General features: G+C 34.8%; 2 protein-coding genes and 1 non-coding gene across 3 annotated transcripts; 1 reads left to right on the forward strand and 2 right to left on the reverse strand.

Moving 5' to 3' along the window:
- Positions 1–256: 256 nt before the first annotated feature.
- LOC125222016 (momilactone A synthase-like) lies at positions 257–1,666 on the reverse strand. Its single transcript, XM_048124399.1, has 2 exons — positions 1,607–1,666; positions 257–1,311 (listed from the first exon to the last, which is right to left on the reverse strand). The coding sequence occupies exons 1-2, from the start codon at positions 1,627–1,629 to the stop codon at positions 543–545; spliced, it is 792 nt and encodes a 263-aa protein (XP_047980356.1). The 5' UTR covers positions 1,630–1,666; the 3' UTR covers positions 257–542.
- Positions 1,667–3,799: 2,133 nt separating this feature from the next.
- Positions 3,800–5,519, reverse strand: LOC125222009 (heavy metal-associated isoprenylated plant protein 9). The gene is made up of 5 exons (XM_048124388.1): positions 5,397–5,519; positions 5,132–5,309; positions 4,876–5,048; positions 4,581–4,671; positions 3,800–4,318 (listed from the first exon to the last, which is right to left on the reverse strand). Exons 1-5 carry the CDS (start codon positions 5,418–5,420, stop codon positions 3,912–3,914), a joined length of 873 nt encoding a protein of 290 aa, XP_047980345.1. The 5' UTR covers positions 5,421–5,519; the 3' UTR covers positions 3,800–3,911.
- Positions 5,520–11,883: 6,364 nt separating this feature from the next.
- Positions 11,884–11,968, forward strand: TRNAM-CAU. The gene is given in 2 exon segments: positions 11,884–11,921; positions 11,933–11,968. It is a non-coding gene; the product is annotated as a tRNA-Met (tRNA).
- Positions 11,969–12,083: the final 115 nt, after the last annotated feature.

Below are 12,083 nucleotides of genomic sequence, written 5' to 3' on the forward strand. Positions count from 1 at the left end.
CACGATTTGGATTAGTAGATGATTCACATTCAGTTTGGATTTTTGCAGACAATTTCTTGAACTGCAGATTCACATTCATTGTGTCAAATCAAAATTTGAAAAAGAGCCCAATCATATAATTGGATCCACACTTGTTATACATGTATTGTGAAGGCCCAATCACATAATTTGGATCTGATATTAGCAAATTATATATTTTAATTTCAGGACATTGACGTCCAATATCACAAAAAAAAAAAAAAAAATCCCATGAACTTTGAACTTTGCGTGTAATATCACGAACTTAAATAGTTGTAGAATTTATTCCGGCAAAATCCAACTTCCATTAATTAAAATGATATGGATAATTAAATCAGACGTTGTAATCATATCATTATCATTTTTCAGTGGTAAACACATATCATATGTGGTGAAATAATGAATGTAATGTAGTCGGATTTTGTGGTCGGCGCGAAAAATTCAACAACTATTTAAATTCCTGATACTATATGCCAACTTCAGAGCTCATGGAAAAAAGTAGGTTTATGAAAAATTTTGTGATATTAGGCGCCAGTATCATACAGGTTGAAGGCGTTATTCATGACAGAAATCCCTCCATCAACCATAAGGTTATGCCCACTCACATACTTGGATTCATCACTCGCCAGAAACAGAGCCGCCTCCGCCACATCTTCCGGCACCAAACTCACTCCCTTTAAGTTGCTATAACACCCTCTGATCCAATCCCTCCCGAGCCCCGCCGTCATCGCCGTCTCCATAATATACGGCGACACGCAGTTGGCACGCACCCCGTGGGCCCCGAGCTCTGCGGCGGCGTTCCTCATCAGCCCCACCACCCCGTGCTTCGAGCTCGTGTACGCGTGCGTGGAGACGCCGCCCATCACGGAGCACACGCTCGCGGTCGCGACGATGCTCCCGCCCCGCTGCCGCGGGATCATCATGCGCGCCGCGTGCTTCGTCCCCAGGAATGCGCCCACGAGGTTCACCTCCACCACGCGCTTGAATTCCGAGAGGCGCGTCTCTGTGATCTTGGATTCGGGGGCGCCGCCGATGCCGGCGTTGTTTATCATGATGTCTAGCCAACCGTACGTCGAGACTGCTGCGTTGACCGCGCTCTCCACGTCGGATTCTTTGGTCACGTCGCAGTGGACGAACGTGGCCGGAGATAGTAAGTCTTTGCAGACGTCGCGGGCTAATTCGTCTTGGATGTCGGCGATAACAACCTTGGCTCCATGGCGGGAAAATAACCGGGCGGTGGCCTCTCCGATGCCGCTGGCGCCGCCGGTTATTAGGGCTACTTTCCCTTCAAGCCTACATCATTAATTGCACTAGTTTTTGTTAATTGTTATGACAAATCGTGTTCAAAGTGAGTTAAATGAAAGGAGAATTAAGTAGGAAAGTAAAAGCTAAAGAGATGAATAGAGAATAAAGTAAGAGAGAATAAAGTAAAAAAAAAGAAATAAGTTGTTTTTTTTGGCAAAAAATTAGAAATGGCTCAACTACAGCATGATAATAAAAAAATGAAAACGACTCAACTACAGAGGGACGGATTACAATCAGGATGAGGTCGATGATAATGGAAAATGTGAATGTTCAACATATATACCTTCTTAGAGAAGTTGAGGCCATATTGAGAAACCTTTTCTGTTATGAGTTTCTTTAGGTCATTGATACTATTTATTAATGAAATCTGGAGGGCTAAAACATGCGTGATACGTCTCTTGATTTTTGAGAATCACCAACCTAACTACCATTCTTATTTTTATTTGTATTAAATCTATCAAAATTACATGATTAGCTTTGCAATCTTCTCTACAACCTACTGCATTAATTTAATTTCTACTCTATTCTTACACTACCTTGTCTCTGTCTTCAATTATGAACAAATAGATATACTACTACAAGTTAACTGCATTATAATTTCGATAATAATTACCAAATACTCCAGTTCTAATGCTAGATCCTATTCCTAGATGCAAATTATGGAGATATTAAACGACATATATGGTAAAAAAAAATAAGAATAGAAAAGAAAAAAAAAATATTTATTTTAGTGAAAGTCATCGTTATGAACGTCATCAATATACAAACACACCAATGTGCTCGGAACATATCATGGCCGATATGAAACTTTCCGAGCACCCAAGTCATGTGCTAAAAAAATACTCAGCAAAAGTACTCAGCCGGCAACATTGTCAAGTAGCATAAACTAATACCCGGCACTTTAGCCTTTTACTGAGCATTTCGGTGCTCGGGAAACTAGCTAGTTTTTTCAGTATTAGAAGATTTTGTTGGATTGATAAACTGCATGATTATGAATGAGTCTGATAAGTTTAGTGAGGACTTATAAATTAGTATTCGAATTACTTTTAGTCAATCGGAAAGTCGGGATTATTATACTTTGGCCCATGTGGGATGTTTTTCTTAGCAAAGAAGTTGAAGCCCAATTTTGGTATTAAAGCATGTTTTGTTTGTACCACTTTAAATTGCATGCATGCACATGTTCCACCACCAAATTAATTTTAAAAATTAAATTTATTATAATGGAATACATCATTATTAATATTTATTTGAAAATTTTGAATAAAAAAAAATATATCGACTAATCATTTTTATCAACTTTACCAATCAATTTTTAACTAACAAAACTGATAATAATTTTTTAAACATACTACTACATCCGTTCTCTAATATGATTGGTTGGAGTAATTCTAAATTTGGTAGTCTGATTATGAGAAAAGCGGTTGGAATCGGGTCCTACCATGTTGGATCCGCCACATATACTCCAAAACTGTACACGTCGGATTTCTATCGGAAATTTCCCATGTGGCCAGTGATACAATTTCTTTTTTTTTTTCAACGATAATTTTGCTTTACCTTACATATTTTAAAATGATAAAATTCACGACTAATTTAAGGAATTTGTTTTCTTATGGAGTATATTTCGAAATTTGATTATTTTTTATGGCCATATTACTTTTTATGCCATTTATATTGTGTTTCGGAATTTGTTATTTTATGTATTAGTCAAACATACTCCTATCATTTTTCGAAATATTTAAACTGTACCAGATACAAATTATAGTTATTTTTTCAAAAATTCTCAACGCTTCTATTAATTTTTAAAATATTAGATAAATATTTGGTTACAATTATTTGTATAAGTGTATAACATTTAGTTTATTCATAGAGCACTTATTTGAGTTTATTCTATTTTTCCACTATAGGAGTGTGTTTTTATATTTCTTGTCACCGTTGTTGTCATACATAGAATTATAAACTAAACATAGATCTTGTTGGTCCAATAGCAAAGTACTCTTAAAATTAGAGATGTTGGTGGGAAAATGTAGGTTAATTTTGAGTTCGACATAATTAACTGGAATCCCCCAATTAAAGATTATGAAAGATTTGTTATTTATAGGCCTATCAAATGAAATTTTCAGAGTATTATTTTGTGCTTCTTTATATACTACTATATTTTAATTAAAAAAAACACATATTTTGACTATATTTATACATCTTTCATTTCTTTTTCTTTTTTTTTTCTTTCTAGATTCTATGCATGCATACTAGATCCATAGTGGCCACCTGACACTTTGTATTTTTTAAATTATGATTACGATTCTTGAATTAGCTTTATTTGAGAATCTGGAAATTTATAGCCTAATTAAACTCTGCAACTAATTAATAATCTTTCTTTGCTATATCAATAAAATAGGAATTTATGAGATTTATAATGTTTTAATTTCAAGAGAAACACTGATAAAAGCTGAGAATTTGCATAAATTTGGGAGATTAATTACAAACAAACACATTTAATTAAGATAGAAAATTCTGCAGTAATATCTTATTATAACAAAAACACAAATAAGATACTCATACAGAATCATAATAAGATTCCAATTTTTTGATCACATAATGAAACAAGCATTAGGATTTTCGTCGGAGAAAAGCTGCGGCGCCGGCGGGATTCTTTCAATCACATACATTGGCTGATAATGATAGGAGTGCATCATTTTGTACATCCCTTGCTCCTCCATACTCCTCTCCTCCTCCTCCGCTTCTCCGCCGCCCTCTTCCGGCGCCGGATCTTTTTTGTCTTTCTTCTCCTCCTCCGCCGGCTTTGCTTCCTCCCCCTCGGCCGGTTTTTCTTCCTTCTTCTCCTCTGCCGGCTTCTCCGGCTCTGGCTCGGGCTGCGGCACAACCTTGGCTTGCTTTTTAGTCCGCCGGTACACGTAGTCAACGAGGCGGTCGCCGTCCATGGTTCCCGTCACCGTCACTTTTCCGGAGCTCAGCTCAGTCTCCGCCGTTCTAACTCCTGCATTTTTTTTATTTTTTTTTAAATGTTCACTTTTATAAGAAAAATTGGACCTTTTATAGAATTTTATTGTTTGAACACTACTCCTCTGTTGTTAATACAATTTTTTTTTCGTTCCCTCCACCAATACTTGGTCGCATGTACTTTTTACTAATTTTGGTAAATGCTTATTTCATTCATACTGTTCCACTATTTTATTCCACTAACTTCATTTACTCATTTTTCTTTACATTTTCTAAACCGGAGTAGAAAAAGAGTGTACCTTTCATTTTGAGTATCTTCTTCTTGAGTTGTTCGGCACAAGCCTCGCAATGCATGTTGACATTGAGCTCTATCGTAGCCAATCCACTAACCTGCAATCGCAAAAATATTTATTTATATTATTCCGAACATAATCACACTCGTAATTGCAGAAAGAGAAACGACTATTTTTGCAATTGTGGTTGATTTCACACTCTACATGACAATATGCATGTCTGGACCATTAAATTCGAATTTGACCCAAAAAAGGTTCCTTTTTGAAATACTCCATACATTTATTTCTGAAAAGTAGGTACCTGGGAAGCAACAATATCCGGCATGGGTTCACCTTCAGCTTGAGGCAATGGTGATAAAACTTTAGCTCTTCTCTTGGTTTTCTTCATGATTCTGCTGCACACAGCTTGAGGCTCAATCACCCCTTTTATTGTCACCTCATTCTTCGCCATGTCCATTGCCACTCCCTCCACTCCTGCAATTTCATTCATAATTTAATTAGAAAATTTTCACTTAATTAATTTCATGTACTTAAAATTCTAGTAGAAAATAGATGACCTCTAATCTTGAGTATAGAGCGCTCAATCTTCTTGGCACATCCCACACAATGCAAGTCCACAAACAACACAAATGGCATTGGCGGCTTCGGCTTCTCTTCTTCTTCTTTGGTGGCTTCTTCTTCTTTTTTCTCTTCTGCTTTTGGCTCTTCCTTCTTCTCCTCAGGCTTCGTTTCCTCCTGTTAAATTAACCCAAAAAATAGGGTTTCAAGTTCATGCACATTTATATAGTAACGAGTTAATTCATGAAAGAAAAGATTACGAACCTCTACTTTAGCTTCTTCGCCCATTGTGATGAACAATAAATATTTAATAAAATTATAAAGGAGAATTTTGTGTTAGAGGGAGAAGGGGGGAGAATTTTGAGAGAACGATGAGCAGAATTTATATGGGAATTGAAACTTCAAAAAAAGACATGATGGATTTGTAAAGAAATGGACGGTGTGGATTGTAGTGCTTTAAAGTAGTCTGTGTGATGGCATAGCACATGCAGAGTTACAAACTAGACAAGGAAACCTCTAAAACAAATTTAAATACTATTTATTTAGTTGATTAGTTAAAGAAAATAGTTGGTATATTTGGTGAGGTATAACTAATATAGACCCCCACAGGGGTGTGATCAATTGCTAACTTGCTAACTCATCAATGCAGTGTATTAAAAATGTCAACACGATGACATTAAAATGTCAATACATAATTTTGTTGAACTTCAATATAATGTGTTGATATTACGCATTGACATTTTGATGTCACCGTGTTGACATTTTTAATATACTGCATTGATGAGTTAGCAAGTTAGCAACTTAAGAAAGTTAGCAATATAACGCACTCCTACACACATAAATATATATATATATATATATATAGCAAAAATAATTGTGTGTGTGAGATTTTGAATGGTGCAAATTGGAAAAAGGGTAGGCCTAGGTTTGAATGGAGTTTGGTGTATGTCCCCTCTGGAAATTTCATAATCACATGCCTAATAGAAGATTAACCACTGTAGTAATTAGGTAACTACACAGTAAAGGGTCTAAATTCGATGTGTTGTGCATGTATGCACACTTAATGGTATGATTTTTTTGTGTGCATGTTAGGTGTATGGGTTGTAATTAAGAGTATAAAATAAAAAAATATGTATACCATATCGAAATATGTTTTTTTTATGATAAAATCACAAACTTTTGCCGAAATTTCAAATCGTAGTATATTCACCACACTTAATAAGTTCGTGATTATTGCGAGCAGGTTTTATGTTCCTGAGAAATGTACCAAATTTCAAAAGTTTATGATTTTATACACCAATAGCTCTTTTTTAAATTTTATAGTGCGTCACAGACATAGACTTGCAGATGTCCAAATTTTCATTGGCACACATAAGAGTTAAATTACAGCAAAAATGCCATATCTATATCATCTCCACTCAAAATAAGTTGCATATAATGTTGAATAAAAAGTATGCCTTTTACATGAAAAATTCATGGTTTGGTTAAACTCTGGTATACTCCTACATTCTCTTTCTCAAAAAAGGAAAAAAGAAAAAGCAAAAGAAAAGGGGCTACCTACTCTACTGAAAAGAGTTAATGTAAACTATAAAATTGAAGTGGTATATAATTTCTTGATTAGGGGAAACAGCCATTTCATTGATAGATTTGGAAGCAAAGGATAAGCCATCCATTAATCAAAAGTGACTTTTGATGGCACATTTTTCACAAGCGGATCATTTGGTATATAAGCATTAAAATTATATCTTGTTGTACTGTTTTTTAGATCTTTGGTAATTGGAATAGATTAAAACTTGTAGGAATGTTAAAGTGATTACGCATTGCGTGTAATTAAATATGTTAATCACGATTAGTTGGTGTCACATGGGTGGTTTATATATCACATCTTAGTAGTTCAAATAAAAATTGGAAACTTGTATTTTTTCTCAAAAAGATGAAACAAATAGGAAAAGTCCCTTTTAAAATTGAACTAACATTAATAAGGTTGCTAATTCATTTTTAACTGTGGAGTGCTATATGGACCGTTATCAATTCGAGTTGATGGAAATATTATATTATTGATCATAATTAATCGGTAAGAACTTGGATGCATGTCAGTTACCTATATTAGTGTTTCATCCTTACCTACCTTAACTCATCAAAATGAAATGATCTTCACCCCAAATTGGAGTAATATTGTTGGTACCCTACATGTGTTAACTCCAGACATGACCCTTACCAAACAACAATGGTGTGTTGGCGTAACTTTATTTATATTATTATATCTACTCATATAACTTTAACAATGAAGAATTTCTACACCGTCCGTCCTGCCATAAGCAAAGTGCTTAGTTTAGATACGAGATTTAAGAAGTTGGTATTTAAAGAGTTAAGTAAAGAGATAATAAAGTATGAGAGAGAATAAGTGGACGGGTGAAGAAAGAATAAAGTGGCTTGCTTACTCAAAAAAGAAAAGTGACTTGCTTATGATGGGACGAATAAAGTACTCCCTCCGTCCTAATATATTAGACCCTTTCTTTTGGGCGCAGGAATTTAGGAGATGCTATTTAGTGATGTAAGTGGAGTTGGTTATAAAGTAAATTTTTACCATAAATAAAAATGACTCAAGTATGTTGGGACATCCCAAAATGGTATATGAGTCTAATATCTTGGGACGGAGGGAGTACTTTAAATTCCTTTAGATTCGACACGATTGATCTTCTCAATCTAACACATCAATAAAATCGACATGTAATCCAGGGGTATGGTTGAATCTTGACTGATATTGGACTCGTCCATCCTTAAACAAATGGTCAGATAATCAATTCTTGCTTTTGAGTATGAAACAATCTTAAATCCTTGGATCAGTTGCCACATTCTTTGAGGGACCTGCAAATCAACACTTGGAATAGTCACCGGATCCACTAGCCTTTGGTATGAAAGAGAGTACTTACTTAAAACGTTCTCTATTATTCCTGTATTTCTATTTCATGAATCCATCTTTTCCTCTTACATCAAAATCAACCCTATACTTTCATGTCAAAGACTTGAAAGGTGACTTCTCTCACTCTATTTTTGTTGCGTGGAAATGAGTCAGCAATGTTAGTAGCACCAAAAGTTGCCACCTCCAAAGTCCATGCCAAAGGGTTTCTTTCTCTAATATGGGATGTCCACAAAAAAGATATCATCAGCATGCAGTTGTGCCAAAAAGGGGCTGCCAAATTTTGATTTTTAGGTCCACCCCCATTAATTTGACATCATTTACAGTGAAAATTGTTGAATTAATCAAGAATTGTCGATTATGGTTTTTAAGAATGTAATTAAGTATGATTAGTGAGGGCAACTGTCATTCCAAGAAAGGCCCATACACATTGTCTCTGTGGCTATAAATACAATTCTAATCTTAACCATTCATTCTTTTCTTGAACTTTTTCTTGCTACTAGTTTCCCTACACTTAATTAGTGCGTGTGTGTGTGTGTTTTCATAAAGCATTAATAAGTGTATCATACAAGTGGCAGTGGATGTAAAGAAAAGAAGAAGGGCCTCTCTCTCGGTAATAGAAGCCACATGAATTTCTATCTAAATAATTAAGATATGATGGATGACAATCTCTTAATTTGGACATTGTTGAGTCAAATAAAAACAATTTTCAAAGAATTTAAAAGTTGATTATCCTACTATATATGCTCCCTCCTTCCCCTATTAATTGTCCACTTTCGTTATTTTCGTTCGTTCCCATTAATTGTCCATTTTCACTTTTTTCTATAAATAATAGTGGGTCCCACATTTACTAACTCATTTCACTTACATTCTATTATAAAACCAATTTATAAAAGTGGGACCCACATTCCACTAATTTTTCTATCCACTTTCCTTTATATTTTTTAAAATCCGTGCCGGAACCAATATGGACAATTATTGGGAGACGGAGAGAGTATATTGAACAAATAAATAAATTGCTAGCAATGAATAAAAATGTTTATTATCTAGATAAAAGGAATGCTCTCGTTTCATAATATATTTGCATTCTCCTTTAATTCGTTTTTGAAATGATAAAAAATCGAACTCAATCAAGTTTGTGCGCATTGCTTTCCAACCTGGAATTGTGGACTTTAGACAAAGACATGTGTATTTAAAGTGAAAGTGTAGACAGAGATACAGTCAGTCGTAGGTGGTATGATTGGTAATTGGTATATCCTTTGAATATTTGATCACATAAAGCCTTGGTTATAAGTTTATAGGCATAGAATCTTGGTATTTGAACAAAAGCCAAATTGGAAGGATAAATTGGATTCATGCATTGAATGTATGGAGAAAGCATGGATCTCCATGTATTTTCGTTGTCCTTGATGGGTGTTTCACAAGAAAATTGATTTGGGGGAATTGATCTCTCTTAATATAATAGCCTCAAATTGAGGAACTTCTCGAGATGGACAACTTTCTCCCCCTCACTCTTTTGTTGTGCTTTATATATCGAGTAAATTACAATATATTACTCATTTCATAAACAAATTATTGGGCCTAATATAGTTTTAACAAATTGAGGAAGAAAAAGTACATGGAAATGGAACTGCAAAATTGGAGGGCTATTAAATAAAACAAAGAGTTGTAATATTACGCCGAGTAGAGGAAGGGCATCTGTCCGTGAGATGAGATACACCCTGATAGAAATATCGATTTGGCTTGTCTTATGCTAAGATGAAATGACCTTGTTTTGAATGTGCTAACACTGTAGACAAACGAGCTCCGACGAACTAAATGAAATGAAGACATAACTTTGTCAGTGGACGTATGCAGAGTTTGTGGAATGTAGATAAAAGTGTGATGAAATGCATGCAGTAACTATCCTAATTACATGCATAGTTCACTGCAATGAGATCTTGCATGGAGCACAGTTAATTGTGTCATCATGACTGGCGTTCGACCGAGAGTTACGAACATTATAGACATGTGCAGATCGTGATGTATCTAGACATGATAAATTTGAACATGTATTCACGTGTAGATCGTTTGAGGGACCTACATGTTGGGACCTATTCATCTCCGTTTGTTGTCATAGTCCAAGAAGATAAAGTTAGGTTCAAGCCAAGTTCGACAATCAGATTCAAAAAATAGCCCAAAAAACAATTTTCAAGATCCAAGTCTAAGGCTCAAGGCATAAGGCTCTTGTCACACGGTGCACGAGGCCATGGTGCCACGACTCGCAGTGTCTAGCACGCACCTGTCACTTGTGCACATAATTATTACATTTCATAATGCAGCCCAGTTGATAGTACTCTACTTGATTAATGAAGGCTCATTTTCCAATGTGAAATTAATTTATTTCTAACCCAACAAAGCTACACTCACTTCTCTTGAAAAGTTTAATTTCTGAGTTTTAGTACTTCTTTCGTTCTGTCATAAACAACATGATTTAAGAAAATGATATTTAGAGAGTAAAGTGGAGAGATTGTTTAAACAGTGAGAGCTAGCTAGGGGGATTAACAAGTGTAAAAACAAGAATAAACAAGTTGTTAAACAGATGACTTTGGATTTTACTCAATCAAGAGTGGATTAACATGCACATGCTGATGATTTAAATGAGAGTCTGATTCACAACCCTATGTAAGTTTGTAATATTATTTACCAAAGTTGAAGTTCACTAAAAAAAATAATAGGAGTACTGTATTTTGGATAGCTGCGTGATATTAGGCACTAAGGTCATCTCCAACCATTTACATGAAACTAAAACTCAATTTTGAGTTATGTTACACCAGAAAGTTAATTTACTCCAATCATTTGCATCAAATTCTAATTTAACATCATTTTTTAGTATGTCTTATAAATTTTTTGCCGTAGCTACATTGCACACCTATATTTGGTGTTGTTTCATTCAAAAATACAAAAAATGAGTGTTTGGATTTGCAGTGTGATCGGAGAAGTTTCTATACGAAAAATGAAATTTGGTACTATATATGGTTGAAGATTGCCTAATAACTTTATTTTTAAAATGATGTGGCATTTGATTTATTGTCCTAATAATCAAATTTTTTTGCATAATCTTCACTTCATTGCTGCATAGTACAAATAAAGACGGAATATGTCACTGATGTAATTTAACAACGCAAGGCTAGTTCATGATACTAGTTACCAACTTAGAAGTTCATTATTGAAAATAAATAGTATTTTTGTAGATATGTGATATTATTCGCTAATAACCCTAGTTATTAACTTAAATATAGTTCCTATTTCCTTTGGGGGTGTTCGGTTAGTAAGATTGTATCACTACTAAAAATAGCAAATTTACCGATGGAATATTCCGTCTGTAATACCTATTTTTCTGTCGGTAAACCTGTTTAGCACAGGCTTACCGACGGAGTTCTCCGTTGGTAATTTGCTCGTCGGTAATTTGCTTTTAGCTATGGACAACGAAAATTCTGTCGGTAAATCCGTCGGTAAATTATCCAATCCGACGATAACACTGTTTTCCGTCGGTAATTACCGATGGATTGTTCTTTCTGTAATAGAACTTTTTTTTGTAGTGTATCCGGATTAAATATGTAATGTGTTTGGTTCATGAGATTCAATCTCACAATTCAATCCTAGATGGATAATCATGAGATAGTTAGTCATAGCTAATCCCCTATGATTAAAATAATATCACAACTCAATCCTAGATCGTATATTGTTATTATTTTATCTAGGAAACCGAACACCACCTTTATAAATTTAGAATAAGGTACGCTAACAACAAAGGTTGAAGAGAATACAGCTTGTAAACAAAACAACAAAGGGGTGGTGGCGCAGTTGGCTAGCGCGTAGGTCTCATAGCTTCTGAGTTATCCTGAGGTCGAGAGTTCGAGCCTCTCTCACCCCATTAAATATTTTTATTCTTTGCTTTTGTTTTTTATTTTTGCTTTCTTCTTTATTTTGGAATCTTACCTTTTTTTTTTTAATTTGCTCGTTCATATTTTTCACTGTATTCTTTGCTT

This window comes from Salvia hispanica, chromosome 1, assembly GCF_023119035.1.
Source record: "Salvia hispanica cultivar TCC Black 2014 chromosome 1, UniMelb_Shisp_WGS_1.0, whole genome shotgun sequence".
In the NCBI taxonomy this organism is placed as follows: domain Eukaryota; kingdom Viridiplantae; phylum Streptophyta; class Magnoliopsida; order Lamiales; family Lamiaceae; genus Salvia; species Salvia hispanica.